We start from the raw sequence: 16,421 nt of genomic DNA, 5'->3' as shown, positions 1-16,421 counted from the left end.
GATTTTGGAATGAGTCCGGTTGATGAAATTATTATGGGTATAATTTTAACGGTGTGTTGATGCCACATTTGTCGTATTTCATCTGCTAGTGGTATATATTTTTGTATTTTCTCGGTGTATTTTTTCCTTATATTTTCAGAATTAGGTATTGCAATATCTATTAAGTATGTAATTTTTCTATCTTTTAGTGTTAGTGTAATATCCGGTCTATTATTTGTCGTGGTTTTGTCGGTAATGATGTCTCTTATTATTATTATTATTATTATTATAAATGGGGGGGACCACCACCGCAGTAATTATCACCATACGACAGTAATTATTACATCGGACAAGAAGGGACAACATCTACTAAAGCACGCTAACCATCTGAAGACATGAGTTTTAAGTTCATACAGTATAACGACTGCCCCACCCTTCACACCGGAACACCTTACTGCTGCGTGCGGCAGAGCGGTGGTCTCAACCCTTGCGGACTCTCAAGACACCCTACCACCAGCACAACAGACCCTTGTTTCTTGTCCCCAATTAAATATAATTTTTCCACGCCGTGAGACATATACATACAAAAAGACACACTTATTGTAAAAAAACTAGTCTTTAATTTTATAAAAATAACGAACTGACCCGGCAAACGGTATTTAGCCATGTATGTTATTTCTAGGAAACATTTTTTTAGTTCAATAAAAATAACTATCTACTAGGTATAAGTGTGCGGGGATATATTTATAATCGAAAGCGTTATAAAGAATAAAAGTATGTTTTATTTAGGTTAATAAATAAATCTTTCTTAAAGTAACGAATATGTTTTTACAATTACAAATTACAATCTTTGATAGCTATCTAAGCATCAAAAATAATTATTCATATTTTTACTATCAATCACGGCAGTTGAAAAAAAAATTAATCTCTCAGCGCAATAGAGTGTACAATATTCTTAGTTAGTCCGTCTTTAGCCAACATAAACAAACTGGATGGTTTTCCCACGCGAGAACATGCCACATATAGTTGTCCGTGGGAAAAGCACGGTGTTTCCAAATCTAAGCCACATACAGACAATGTTTGTCCTTGTGACTTATTGATCGTTATAGCGTATGCCAATCTAATTGGGAATTGAGTGCGTTTGAATTCAATTGACACATCTGTAAGAATCATAGGGAGTCGTGGCAGCAACACATTTTCGCCTTGAAACTTTCCGTTCAAGATGATGGCTTCAATAACGTTTTTCATTGATTTTTTAATGACTAATCGTGTGCCATTACATAGCCGTGGTGGGCTTAAGTTACGAAGCAGAATAATCGGAGATTCAACCTTCAATTGTAAATGATGGTGGTGGCATGACTGGCAAATCCAATGCATTTAAGAAATCTTGCCAAAAAAATGAAAATTTATAATTAACAAATAAAATATAGGGGCTGATCGTAGAAGGGTGAAAATTTCAGAGTAATATGAATTTTTTTATTCTAAGTCATGACAAAATAATAAACAAAATTCTTGCAAAAAAATATTTAAGTTTTTAATTAACAAATAAAAAATAAGGGTTGATCGTAGAGGGATGAAAATTTAGGGTTGTATGCATTTTTGTATGCTGTATCATAAAAAAATAAAAACAAAAAATGTTGTCTAAAAAATAACAAAAATAAATTTAGGGGTGGACCACCCTTAACATTTAGGGGGATGAAAAAAAGATGTTGTCCGATTCTCCACCCTGGCCGATATGCACGCTAAGATTCACGAAAATCGGTCGAGCCGTTTCGGAGGAGTTCAATCACGCACACCGTGACACGAGAATTTTATATATTAGATTGTACTCACCAGTATCGTATTCCCAGAAGTCTCGACGGTGGCCCATTGGTCAACGGGCAGCTTCAGGTCGTTGGAGTACTGTAAAATAAATTTTTTTTCCGACACGCTGTTCCAAGATACCCTCATCGTCGTGGAATTTATGTATTTATGGTTCAAATCGTTGAAGCGCTCGATACCTGTGAAATAATGGTGTTTGGTTTCAGTATGGAAGTACTAGCTGAGCTCTGCCAGTGTGCAATACGTCGCGATCTTGGGATACTATTGCATCAGAAACCACTTGTATTACCCTTGTCTTTGTAAATGAGGATCGCCCTTACAAATTTTTTATAAAATAACAAAGGTCTTGGGATCATGGGCTCTTAGACCATCGTCAAGACATGGTCTTGTCAAAGCAAGACATTTATTAATGACTAGCTTTTGCCCGCAACTTCGTCCGCGTGGAATAGTTACCTTGGCATAACGCTAAATTTTACCCGCCTCTTCATTTACGTAGAATATCATCTTTATAAAAACATCTTCACAAATAATGCATTATTTTAGAACAAATTTGGTTAGCATAAAAAACGTTATAGGGAGTCAACCTTAACATATAGACATATGCTGTCGCGGACTTTTTTTAGATCTTTTAAAGGGGAACAATTCTGTCATACATTATTTTAGCGAAAATTTTACGCACGCAGCGGAAGCTCTCAAAAGGAAAAAAAAACCATTTTGAAACATTCTTTATTGGTGCTTCGCTTGCGTTGGTCTTAGCGTGATGTTCTATAGCCTATAGCTTTCCTCGATAAATGGGCTATCTAACACTAAAATAATTCTTAAAATCGGACCAGTATTTCTTGAGATTGGCGCGTTCAAACAAACAAACTCTTCAGCGTTATAATATTAGCATAGATGTCAGATGAAATCCAATTTTAAATAATTATTGAATTAGAATCTCGTGCGGATACGTGAGTCAGGACCTTCGGACTGCGTGCTGATGTCCACGGGGTCGCTGAAGGCGCCGCCGACCAGCTGTCCCGGCAGCCGCGCCTGCACGCGCACCTCGTACTCGCTGTTCGGCTCCAAGTTGTCCACCGTCGCCGTGTTGCTCTTACTGTCAGTGCGACAGATTTTGGTAACAGTACATTTCAGCTACTTATGTTAACTGCAAGCTCTTCGACAAGGTTGAAGTCGTCGTGGCCCAAAGGATAAGACGTCCGGTGCATTCGTATATAACGATGCACCGGTGTTCGAATGCCGCATGCGGGTATCAATTTTACTAATGAAATACATACTTAACCAATGTTCACGATTGACTTCCATGAAGGAATAGCATCGTTTAATAAAAATCAAACCCGCAATATTATAATTTGCGTAATTACTGGTGGTAGGACCTCTTGTGAGTCCGCACGGGTAGATACCACCGCCCTGCCTATTTCTGCCGTGAAGCAGTAATGCGTTTCGGTTTGAAGGGTGGGGCAGCCGTTGTAACTATACTTGAGACCTTAGAACTTATCTCAAGGTGGGTGGCGCATTTACGTCGTAGATGTCTATGGGCTCCAGTAACCATTTAACACCAGGTGGGCCGTGAGCTCGTCCACCCATCGAAGCAATAAAAAAAGGTCCAGTGCAAAGTACACAAAGTAATTTTATTAAATGTTTCTGTTTGTAACGTTGTGTTAACATTGGTAACACGGTGGGTGATGTCATAAATATTCACATAGAGATCTTAATTAAGTAAAATTACTTGTTTGTTTGTTCACGAAGCGTCGTTCATACGATTGAACCGAAGCAGCGTACATTTAGTCTAGTCAACAAGTTCAAAAACGTGTTAAATAGACATAAAGCTCCTAAAAATATGTACGATAGCTCATTGGATGCGGAATAATGTCTACAAAAATGTTTTTTAAGGGCTTATTAGCACATAAAAAATTGCGATTGTTATAAACAAAATAAGATTTAAAAAAAAAGGAATTTGGTTTTTCCTTAATAATTTCTAAAATAATGATATTTAAGGAATTTTGAAAAAAGATCCTGAAAGAGGAGGAAATTTCCAATAAAAAAGTCCCAACTCCCGGAATTCTATCTCTATTATTTATTTAAAAAAAATAACGCTGAAAATAGCGCTCCGCGAGGTCGCTACGGCATAGACGCGCAGTCTAAAAAGCCGGTATATCGCCTAAAATAATTTTTTTATAGTATTAAATAACAATTTAAAAATTTGAATAAATTATGGTGTAATCTAAACACTTGAAGGTAAAAAAAACCCGGTGAAAAAAAAATTTTACATAGATTTTTCAAAAATTTACACCATTGTTAATTAACTAACTTTTTTCCAATCTCTGTTTTTATAAATTACGGTATAAAAGTTACAATAATTCATCTATAAATTTTTCCCATCGTGGAGCTCTTATCATTTAAGTACTTAATAAAGTTAAGCAAAAAATTTTTTTTAATCTTTATTATTTTGATAATTATAATTTTTTTTAATTAACAAAAAATTTAATTTCTAAATAATGTTATGAAAAAATTTTTTTTTTCGTAATATCTTAATATTGCTGTTTTTGCATCTACCATAGGTTTTAATTAACATTTAAAAAAAAAAATTTACGCTATTTGTTAAGAAATTGTTTATAAATAAATAGACTATTTTGGGATTTAAAAAAAAAAAGAATTACCGTCTTATTGTATAGGTGAAATAAAGATTTAGAAAAAAAAAAAATCTTATATAAATGTTTTAATTGTTTAAAATCGTTTTTTTCATATTTCAATTGTTTAAATAATTAGTTAAGAAATTATTTTTTTCTTAAAAATCATCATTGACTCTTTTCAGCGGATTAACAAAGAAATACATTTTTTTATAAATAATTTCATTGTTTATTAACTTAACAATTTGTTATAAAAAATTAATATTAATCGTTATATTTTTTTTCGAAAACTACAAAAAATTATAAAAACAACCATATATATAAAATATAGAAAAAAAAAATTGTATTTTTTACAGCATTTTTAGATATTATATGATAATGAAATTACAGCCGTTACATAATTTGTCAAGCTATAAATTGTTATAACTTTTAAACTATAAGAGATACGGTAAAGGACACTCAGGTCATTTTTATAAAGGATTTATTTATCTTTAAAATAAATTCAAAATCGATCCTGTAACTATTGTTTATCAGTTGTTATAAGCATTTGATAAATAAATGAAAACTGATCGATAGCAGAATGTAAATGAGGTAAGTATAAATTAAAACTAGTATAAGAATAGTTTAAGAATTTTTTTTTTTTCTAAATCTTTATTTCACCTATACAATAAGACGGTAATTCTTTTTTTTTTTAAATCCCAAAATAGTCTATTTATTTATAAACAATTTCTTAACAAATAGCGTAAAAATTTTTTTTAAATGTTAATTAAAACCTATGGTAGATGCAAAAACAGCAATATTAAGATATTACGAAAAAAAAAATTTTTTCATAACATTTTTTAGAAATTAAATTTTTTGTTAATTTAAAAAAATTATAATTATCAAAATAATAAAGATTAAAAATTTTTTTTTGCTTAACTTTATTAAGTACTTAAATGATAAGAGCTCCACGAAGGGAAAAATTTATAGATGAATTATTGTAACTTTTATACCGTAATTTATAAAAACAGAGATTGGAAAAAAGTTAGTTAATTAACAATGGTGTAAATTTTTGAAAAATCGATGTAAAATTTTTTTTTCACCGAGGTTTTTTTCCTTCAAGTGTTTAGATTACACCATAATTTATTCAAATTTTTAAATTGTTATTTAATACTATAAAAAAATTATTTTAGGTGATATACCGGCTTTTTAGACTGCGCGCCTATGCCGTGGCGACCTCGCGGAGCGCTATTTTCAGCGTTATTTTTTTTTTATAAATAATAGAGATAGAATTCCGGGAGTTGGGACTTTTTTATTGGAAATTTCCTCCTCTTTCAGGATCTTTTTTCAAAATTCCTTAAATATCATTATTTTAGAAATTATTAAGGAAAAATCAAATTCCTTTTTTTTTAAATCTTATTTTGTTTATAACAATCGCAATTTTTTATGTGCTAATAAGCCCTTAAAAAACATTTTTGTAGACATCATTCCGCATCCAATGAGCTATCGTACATATTTTTAGGAGCTTTATGTCTATTTAACACGTTTTTGAACTTGTTGACTAGACCAATTAGGCTTAGTGCGAGTTTTTTATCGCTCTCGATATCATAAAAGTTAACATTCCGATTTGAGCAACCGACGCGCGTGGACGTGCTCATTGTTCGTTCGATTGCCCGACCTCGGTTCGTGGCACATCTGGCGTCCAAGTGTTTTGTCGGAAGTGACTACCGGTGATAATAGATCATTGTTCGTGGCACATCTGTGGCCCAAGTGTTTCTCGGAATTTGTACCTGCGCCTAATTGCAAGGCATTGCCGCCCGGGAACTGTGCAGTGGTTCTATTCACTCTAATTCTATTCTATTTATTCTATTCACTAAAATTTCTAAAATTCCTAGAATCGCTTCGGCCAATTTAGTGTTAGCGACGCAGGGGCCTCGCCGCAAGGCGAGCGCGTGTTTAAGTCCCGGGGCAGCCCCCCCTGGGCAGTCCGAAGAAATGGAGTTTTCTCCAACCAACACACTGCTCGCGGAATTCTTAAGCGAGAAATACCCGGCCCTCGAATCAGAATTTTTAGCTTACAAAGCTAAACGCGCCGTGAACTGTTCTGCCGTGCCCGCCGCGCCCGCCGTTTCCGCCACGCCTGCCGTTCCCGCGTCCCCTGCAAGCGCGCGCAAAACTCCCGCGCCGTACACCGCAGCGTCCGTCGCGCCCAGCACACCCGTGTCCCCCATACTGTCGCGAAAAACTCCCGCGTCTACCGCGGCAGCTTCCGTTTTACCTCAGCGATCGTCTGCGGCCTCCGTCGCGTCCGCCGCTCCCGCGCCTTCCTCCTCGTCCTCCGACTCTGACTCGGATATGGAGGTTGACCTCGTTCCCGCCTCATTAACAGATGGATTCACTCTCGTGCAAAAGGGTAAGAAGTAGTAAACTCCGTGCACCGCATGCACACAGGACGCGGGAGGGAGCCATACAATATGGTTCTCGTCGCCCTCCAGTCTACCCCCGAGGGTAAGCAAATCTTTAACGTCCGAACGGTATGTAGGCTTTCCGGAATCACCGTGGAAACCCCTCATAAAAAAGGCACTCCGAGCCAGTGCCACAATTGTCAGTTGTACGGGCATTCTTCCCGTAATTGTCACGCGCGCCCTCAATGCGTCAAATGTTTGGACGATCACGCCACGACTCTTTGCACTCGCGATCAAAAACCGCGACGGAACCACCTAGCTGCGTCCTGTGCCAAACACAGGGTCACCCCGCGAATTACCGTGGATGCCCCCGAGCCCCTAAAATAAATCGCCGCGTCGCGCGCCAAAACCGCCTCCGAGCTTCCGGCCCTGACATCAAAGCCACGGCACCCTCTGTACCGAAGGCTAAGCCTGCCTTCGTGCCGGCGCCGGTGCCCAGCGGCTCGGCCTGGGCTAAACCGTTGCCGTACACGAACACGGCTGTAGCTCCCTCCCCCGCGATTCGTCCCGCCCCCGCGATACGTCCCTCCCTCGTGATTCGTTCCTCCCCCGCGACCAGCACTCCGACCGCGTCTGACAATCTCGCTCTAGCGATCGACTTTTTTCAGTCGATCAACTTTGAGCGTGTTAATGCTTTGGGTGACGCCATTCGCGCCGCCTCCACTGCACAACACTTCATCGCCGTTGTGCAAGAATACGCTGACGTATACGCGTCGTTAAATACGTACGTCCTCCCCTCGCTCCGCCGGTAATCAATGGCGTACATAAGTAGAATAAAGCCCCTATCCGTAACGACAGGATTTTTTAACGCTTACGGTCTCGCAAATCAACGTGATCAGGTTTGTGATTTTTTGCGTGACCATCAAATTGACATCTTTTTGGTGCAGGAGACCCTGCTTAAGCCCGCGCGCCGCGACCCTAAAATCGCGAACTATAACATGGTTAGGAACGACAGGCTCACTGCTCGTGGTGGTGGTACCGTCATTTACTATAGACGAGCCCTGCACTGCGTCCCACTCGACCCCCCGCGCTTGCTAACATCGAAGCATCAGTATGCCGAATCTCACTGACTGGACACGCGCCGATCGTTATCGCGTCCGTTTATCTTCCACCGGATAAGATCGTTCTAAGCAGTGATATCGAGGCGCTGCTCGGCATGGGAAGCTCTGTCATTCTGGCGGGTGACCTAAATTGTAAACACGTCAGGTGGAACTCACACACCACAACCCCGAATGGCAGGCGGCTTGACGCGTTAGTCGATGATCTCGCCTTCGATATCGTCGCTCCGCTAACCCCGACTCACTACCCGCTAAATATCGCGCATCGCCCGGATATACTCGACATAGCGTTATTAAAAAACGTAACTCTGCGCTTACACTCGATCGAAGTAGTTTCAGAGTTAGATTCAGACCACCGTCCCATTGTTATGAAGCTCGGTCGCGGTTCCGATTCCGTTCCCGTCACGAGGACTGTGGTGGATTGGCACACGCTGGGCATCAGCTTGGCTGAATCTGATCCACCATCGCTCCCGTTTAGCCCGGACTCTACCCCGTCTCCTCAGGATACCACTGAAGCCATAGACATCTTAACGTCACACATCACCTCGACATTAGATAGGTCATCGAAGCAAGTTGTAGCGGAGGACTTCCTTCACCGCTTCAAATTGCCCGACGATATTAGGGAACTCCTTAGAGCTAAGAACGCCTCGATACGCGCCTACGATAGGTATCCTACCGTGGATAATCGTATTCGAATGCGTGCCCTACAACGCGACGTAAAGTCTCGCATCGCCGAAGTCCGAGATGCCAGATGGTCTGATTTCTTAGAAAGACTCGCGCCCTCTCAAAGGTCTTACTACCGCTTAGCTCGTACTCTCAAATCGGATACGGTAGTAACTATGCCCCCCCTCGTAGGCCCCTCAGGCCGACTCGCAGCGTTCGATGATGATGAAAAACCAGAGCTGCTGGCCGATACATTGCAAACCCAGTGCACGCCCAGCACTCAATCCGTGGACCCTGTTCATGTAGAATTAGTAGACAGTGAGGTAGAACGCAGAGCCTCCTTGCCACCCTCGGATGCGTTACCACCCGTCACCCCGATGGAAGTTAAAGACTTGATCAAAGACCTACGTCCTCGGAAGGCTCCCGGTTCCGACGGTATATCTAACCGCGTTATTAAACTTCTACCCGTCCAACTCATCGTGATGTTGGCATCTATTTTCAATGCCGCTATGGCGAACTGTATCTTTCCCGCGGTGTGGAAAGAAGCGGACGTTATCGGCATACATAAACCCGGTAAACCAAAAAATCATCCGACGAGCTACCGCCCGATTAGCCTCCTCATGTCTCTAGGCAAACTGTATGAGCGTCTGCTCTACAAACGCCTCAGAGACTTCGTCTCATCCAAGGGCATTCTCATCGATGAACAATTCGGATTCCGTACAAATCACTCATGCGTTCAACAGGTGCACCGCCTCACGGAGCACATTCTTGTGGGGCTTAATCGACCAAAACCGTTATACACGGGAGCTCTCTTCTTCGACGTCGCAAAAGCGTTCGACAAAGTCTGGCACAATGGTTTGATTTTCAAACTATTCAACATGGGCATGCCGGATAGTCTCGTGCTCATCATACGGGACTTCTTGTCGAACCGCTCTTTTCGATATCGAGTCGAGGGAACCCGCTCCTCCCCACGACCTCTCACAGCTGGAGTCCCGCAAGGCTCTGTCCTCTCACCCCTCCTATTTAGCTTATTCGTCAACGATATTCCCCGGTCGCCGCCGACCCATTTAGCTTTATTCGCCGACGACACGACTGTTTACTATTCTAGTAGAAATAAGTCCCTAATCGCGAAGAAGCTTCAGAGCGCAGCCCTAGCCCTAGGACAGTGGTTCCGAAATTGGCGCATAGACATCAACCCAGCGAAAAGTACTGCGGTGCTATTTCAGAGGGGAAGCTCCACACGGATTTCCTCCCGGATTAGGAGGAGGAATCTCACACCCCCGATTACTCTTTTTAGACAACCCATACCCTGGGCCAGGAAGGTCAAGTACCTGGGCGTTACCCTGGATGCATCGATGACATTCCGCCCGCATATAAAATCAGTCCGTGACCGTGCCGCGTTTATTCTCGGTAGACTCTACCCCATGATCTGTAAGCGGAGTAAAATGTCCCTTCGGAACAAGGTGACACTTTACAAAACTTGCATGACTTACGCAAGTGTGGTGTTCGCTCACGCGGCCCGCACACACATAGACACCCTCCAATCCCTACAATCCCGCTTTTGCAGGTTAGCTGTCGGGGCTCCGTGGTTCGTGAGGAACGTTGACCTACACGACGACCTGGGCCTCGAATCAATTCGGAAATACATGAAGTCAGCGTCGGAACGATACTTCGATAAGGCTATGCGTCATGATAATCGCCTTATCGTTGCCGCCGCTGACTACTCCCCGAATCCTGATCATGCAGGAGCCAGTCACCGTCGACGCCCTAGACACGTCCTTACGGATCCATCAGATCCAATAACCTTTGCATTAGATGCCTTCAGCTCTAATACTAGGGGCAGGCTTAGGGACCCTGGTAACCGTACTTGTCGAACTCGACAAAGAGGTCGACGTGCAACCTAACCCATGCATCAGCCCGCTGAGTTTCTCGCCGGATCTTCTCAGCGGGTCGCGATTCCGATCCGGTAGTAGATTCATTCGCGAAACAGTTGCTCTTGAGTTGTTAGGTCTCCTTCGGAGGCGCTCGGGCAGTTGTTAGCAAATCCCACCCCTCTTGGCTGAGCCTTTGCTCGCCCACCTGTCCTGGTGAAACTGGAAAGGCCTTCGGGCCACCAGTAAACTTTCAATCATAAAAAAAAAAAAAAAAAGTTAACTCGAATTTTTATGGAGCTGGAACGTTTGCCTACATTTACCGCTAGGGGCGCTGTTTTTTATACTGCTGCTTAACTTTGACGCTATCGAGAACGTAAAGAAACTCGCACTAAGCACACTGTTATTGTCGACAATTGCGTGTGCCTTTTTGTAGGTGCGTAATACCAAACATTAATGGGCCTGACCTTTCGATGCAGTCCTCATTCCCTTCCATATCCTTGACACACACGAGAAACGTGTAAACGTCCAAAGAGCTCTCAGCTTCGTCGCACCGCCACGTGACGATCATGTCGCGGGACCCGAGGGAGGTCACGCGGACGTTCGTCGGGACCGCGGTCACGTACCTAGCGGTCACAAATGACAAACTTGAATATTTCGATTTTTTACAGAATCAATAGAGGCTTTGAAAATTTCTCTAAAATTATTCAACCAAACTGCTCAATGTTGTAGGTTGCTGTAGGCCCGCGGACCACATTGTAGACGAACTTTTGTGACCCGAGCCACTTTTACACTTTACAATTTAAATAAATAATAGTATAAAATATAGAAATAAAAAATAAAAACATGGTTTTGTAACTAGCTGAACTTAAAATAATTCTATTAAACATCAACAAGAAAAAAAAGATTAAGAAAAAAAAGATTAAGAAAAAAATATACTACGCGCGGACGGAGAGGTGAGCTCCTATCTAGTCCTAGCAAGAGCAGTGCTTCAAAGAGCAGTGCTTCACAAAACCTAGCACCGGATCGGAATCGCGAAAGTATGATGCGTTATTTACATTATGCTTATAATCCCCCCCAACAGGGACACCTTGCCATGCCCTAACATACTAGTAGGACCTTTTGAGTCCGCACGGGTAGGTACCACCACCCTGCCTATTTTTGCCGTGAAGCGGTTATGCGTTTCGGGACAGTATTTGTAACTATACTGAGACCTTAGAACTTATATCTCAAGGTGGCTGGCGCATTTACGTTGTAGCTGTCTATGGGCTCCAGTAACCCCTTAACACCAGGTGGGCTGTGAGCTCGTCCACCCATCTAACCAATAAATAAATAAAACGTTAATTATATTTTACATGAGATGTAACCACCAGCAGTTCCTTTCTACCCTTCCAAGGACATTAATTATGTGATGCAGATCTTACTTACCCATCTGGTACGCGGTCCAGATCCGCTCGTTGCCACGGCACATCCGACAAGTTCTCCGATATCCCGAGGACCTTCCAGCCCAGCACACGGAGCTCAGTGCCCGGTAATGCTATGGTCAAACATATCGATTACTCACGCAGTGTGGTGCGGCGTCAGGTACTTGTTATTTACTCCCTTTGCTCGCTAGTGCTGGCTAATTTCCGAAATGGTTCAACAGTTCTAAACTTGACAGTTACTGGGGGGATTTTCGAAGAATTCTTGACGTTTTACCAAACTTTTCCATCGTTGAGAGGAAAGTGAAGAGCTATTTCTACTTACAATAAAGGAATTGCTTGCTAATTGAAAAAGAAAACAATGACAAATGGATAACTAATGAATACTGCGTCCTATGAATAACACTGAAGTTGGATGTCATTGTGTTGAGACAGTGTCCACACAGTGTGAGGCTACATAAGAATGTAGTGTGGAGTAGTCTGGGTATCTGCTATTAAGCCGCATTCATTTACAGACACAGTGTCAAGCAGAAATCGATCGTAACCTTGAAAACTGTACTGATGCACTGAACCATCAAAAGTCACGTTCTGTATCTGGTTGTCGTCCTCGGTCCTGTACTGCAGAGTCCACTGCAGCACGCCGGGATGCTCCTCCGCAAACCGGTGCCAGGATACCACGACCCTCTCGTCATTCACTCGCGTTATCTTGATCGGCACTGCGGGAGGGCAGTTCAAATATTGACCGAACTAAGATTAGGGGATTAAGAGAAGTCAAACATTACAAGATATCTTCATACTGATGTCGCAAATTAAACTAGATTAATCTTTCTGGTTTTCACGTCTTTCTATCTGTTAATGTTTCTTTTACTCTGATAGTAACTACAAACAAATCTGTGGTTGTGCTGTCATGACGTAGCGGTTCGCCCTGTTGACGACTTGAACACGTTGTAACAGAAACCAACTTAGTTTTCTTTCCAAATGACTCTGATACTGAACACCGCACGAAACATTATTACACCAATTTCAAATTCCTCTGGACCAGTTAATAATAATTATAAAATAATTATGCTTACCTCCCTGCCCCTGACAGGTGACAGTTTCTGAGGGATCGCTCGCTATGGTCTTATTGTTTTTGGTCAGGATATAAGCCGTCACCTGCACGAAAAATATTAACAAATTACATTTTTTTCCCTTAGAAAAACGTAAAGCGGAGTATTGTCTTTTCACCACTTTATTTGACCTAAAAATCCGGCGGCTACAAGGTCTACGGCAAAAACGGTGCGTTCGTGATACAACAGCCATTTCCCCACTGACTGCAAGCACAGTGTGAGCGGCTCAAAACCGAATATGCACCCGTATGTTTTCCCATTCGTTCTCACACACACTTCTCCAATCTGCTTGTTTATACTATACTATACTATGCTACCTAGCTTTGATACTAAGATACTGTTTCAAGCCCTGGGTATCACATACTGCCTGCTCGTCTCTCGGTGCAAACTTTTCAAACATAATTTTACGCACACGGAATCTAGTTTACGATCAATAGGTTAATTCCAGTCAAAAACTTGCAAGATTCGTTAACACACCAGACCTATGGATCGAGACATGCGATCCTTATCTATTAAACACTAGCTGACCCGGCAGACTTCGTAGTGCCTCAACCGATAAATAAAAGACTTAAACGTTTGTATAAAATATACTTAAAACAAACACCACCCTGCCTATTTCTGCCGTGAAGCAGTCATGCGTTTCTGTTCGAAGGGTGGGGCAGCCGTTGTAACTATACTTGAGACCTTAGAACTTCTATCTCAAGGTGGGTGGCGTATTTACGTTGTAGATGTCTATGGGCTCCAGTAACCACTTCACACCACGTGGGCTGTGAGCTCGTCCACCAATCAATAAAAAAAGAAAAAAAAAAGAATCCGTCCGACGGAGGACACATCGATGGAAAAATAAAATTGTTATTTGTATTTAATTCCGAGCATTTTCATATTTATCTACCTTTTAAACCTTCTCGGGACTTCCACAAATAATTCAAGAACAAAATTAGCCAAATCAGTCCAGCCGTTTTCGAGTTTTAGCGAGACTAACGAACAGCAATACATTTTATATAATAACGAGAATTTTATATATAGTAGATATATAGATAAAGGAAGTAATGTTGAGCTCTATCAAGGTAGCAGCGTCAAATCAGCAGAATTCAATATAATATTATGCAAAATTTGTAGCTTTTTTGTTGCTATTTAGTTGCTAAAACCGCGATTTTGTTGCTTGAGCCGTTCGCGAAAACTCGCAATTACTGCTAACTTCATATAAAGCTAGCATAAAATTTTGATAAATCAATAAATATCGAATCAACTATTGAACCAAAATTTGTTGTTCATTTGTTGCTGCAAGTAAGCACTAAAAGCAAATTTCGCGGTGTCGCGAAGTCGTAACTCATACTGGTGAGGTAGTGCGGACCGCTAAACCGAATTTTTTCATAAGATTCTTGTTTTTTCTCTCATTATCTCATAAAAAACAAAATGTACATAAAAAATTAATTGATCGAATAAAAGTTCAAGGTGGCATAAACTAGAGAAATTGTTGCTGATCGTAAGAATCAGTCTATTTTTAATTTCTATTTTGTTGCTGATTCTTTAGGCCCATTTGAACACTGTTGTATGTAGCAACTAAATTTTTTGGCATTTTTCTGTTCAGCAAGTCAAGTTCAAGATGGCATGAACTAGAGAAATTGTTGCTGATCGTAAGAATCAGTCTATTTTTAGTTTCTATTTTGTTGCTGATTCTTTAGGCCCATTTGAACATTGTTCAATGTAGCACCTAAATTTTTTAGCATTTTTCTGTTCAGCAAGTCGTGTTCAAGATGGCATGTACAAAAAAAATTGTTGCTGATCGTAAGAATCAGTCTATTTTTAGTTTCTATTTTTTCTATTTTGTTGCTGATTCTTTAGGCCCATTTGAACATTGTTCAATGCAGCAACTAAATCTTCTTTTCATTTTTTGTTTAGCAAGTCGAGTTCAAGCTATCATGTGTTAAAAAAATCATTGCCAATTTAAAAAATACGTCAGGTCTTTTTTTGTAATTTTCGTTAGTGCTTACTTGCAGCAACAAATGAGCAACAAATTTTGGTTCAATAGTTGATTCGATATTTATTGATTTATCAAAATTTTATGCTAGCTTTATATGAAGTTAGCAGTAATTGCGATTTTTCGCGAACGGCTCAAGCAACAAAATCGCGGTTTTAGCAACTAAATAGCAACAAAAAAGCTACAAATTTTGCATAATTTCATATTGAATTTTGCTGATTTGACACTGCTACCTTGATATAGCTGTAATGTTGTTTACCTGAAATTTGTAAGGAGTCAATGGTTCATTTACGGTGACGATTTCTTCGTTGGTAGTTTGCGGCACTCCAGGGTACATGGTACCTTCTGTGGAATATAAGAACTATCTAGATCAAACTGTCTTCATCTAAAACATGACAATTATGTGTTTAAAAGAAAATAATTTACGGTAAAATGCTGCTTGAGACCTCAAACTACCTCCTCTACGCAATATTAATAGCATAGTTTTATTTAGAAGCTTTACTTCTGTACGATTCATCTCTTAATTTACAAAGCCTCATGCGGCGTGTCGTACAAGTGTAAATGAAATCGAGCAACAAATAGTGCCGATAAATGAATGTATTATTTAAAAGAGATGTTTCAGTAAGTAGGTATTCTCGCGTTTCCGATCCGGCCATAGATTCAGCAAAGCACTGCCCTTGTTAGGGCCAGTGTTAGCAACACTCTCGGTTTGAGCCCCGTGAACTGATCTATCTACATGTCAAGGAAATATCCTCTGAAGGCTATCCGCATAGGTAGGAATAAAAAAAGAGTGTTCTCACGCGACACGCTCCGTTGCACGGTGTAGGCCACAACATCGGCGTCCATCGGGTCCCAGTACACGCGCACCCGCGCGGGCCCCGCCGCCGCACACCGCACCCCGCGCGGCGCCTCCGCCTCCGCCCCCGCGCCCGCCACCTCCAGCCGCGCCCACGCGCCGCGCTCCTGTAGCGCGTTCCTAGCGAAGCACTGGTACACTCCTGGATATTACAAAGCTTTTATTAGCTTCAGACGCGTGTATGTTAGTATGTAACGGAAACTTTGAACATGATTTTGACCCCCTTCAAAACGTCGGATTAACTCGAAATTTGGTATACTTACTAAGGACCGATGAGAATTTAATATTTAAAAAACAAATGAAACAAAAAGTACGCGCTCGTCTGAACGATCGCCGTCTTGTCTCATCCCTCTGACTTCACTGAGCAAAGCTACTCCATAAATAATATATATAAAAGTACAATACGGCTGTCAACTCACCAGCATCATCAGATGTAACACTCCTAATGAGTAGCTCTCGACGATTCCCTTCAAACGAAGTCAGTACAACTTTCTAGAAAAATAAAGTTCACAATAAATGCTTGTCCTGAGTTACAAGTCAAACGCATTACGTTCAAATATTTTCGTAATCGTCTTCTTAGCTAACGCA

At 41.0% G+C, this 16,421-nt stretch overlaps 1 protein-coding gene across 4 annotated transcripts in view; it reads right to left on the bottom strand.

The window, feature by feature from the left end:
- The window catches only part of LOC114251607 (immunoglobulin superfamily DCC subclass member 3), a 121,982-nt gene that overhangs the window by 16,210 nt on the left and 89,351 nt on the right, over positions 1–16,421 (bottom strand). For 3 of the 4 annotated variants that reach the window (XR_016323239.1, XR_016323240.1, XM_028185942.2), the window contains exons 9-17: positions 16,253–16,325; positions 15,778–15,975; positions 15,237–15,322; positions 12,961–13,042; positions 12,433–12,603; positions 11,895–12,003; positions 10,934–11,092; positions 2,763–2,896; positions 1,813–1,979 (exon numbers count right to left, since the gene is read on the bottom strand). Coding sequence is in view for 2 of the 4 variants with exons in the window: in XM_028185942.2 (XP_028041743.2) it covers positions 1,813–1,979; positions 2,763–2,896; positions 10,934–11,092; positions 11,895–12,003; positions 12,433–12,603; positions 12,961–13,042; positions 15,237–15,322; positions 15,778–15,975; positions 16,253–16,325 (1,179 nt within the window). In the remaining 2 variants the exon portion in view is untranslated. The remainder of the gene's footprint in view (positions 1–1,812; positions 1,980–2,762; positions 2,897–10,933; positions 11,093–11,894; positions 12,004–12,432; positions 12,604–12,960; positions 13,043–15,236; positions 15,323–15,777; positions 15,976–16,252; positions 16,326–16,421) is intronic. The other variant, XM_089728224.1, reaches the window with a different exon arrangement.

The sequence above is a fragment of the Bombyx mandarina genome, chromosome 06, assembly GCF_030267445.1.
Source record: "Bombyx mandarina strain Sakado chromosome 06, ASM3026744v2".
In the NCBI taxonomy this organism is placed as follows: domain Eukaryota; kingdom Metazoa; phylum Arthropoda; class Insecta; order Lepidoptera; family Bombycidae; genus Bombyx; species Bombyx mandarina.
This window is presented reverse-complemented; position numbering and strand designations above follow the sequence as displayed.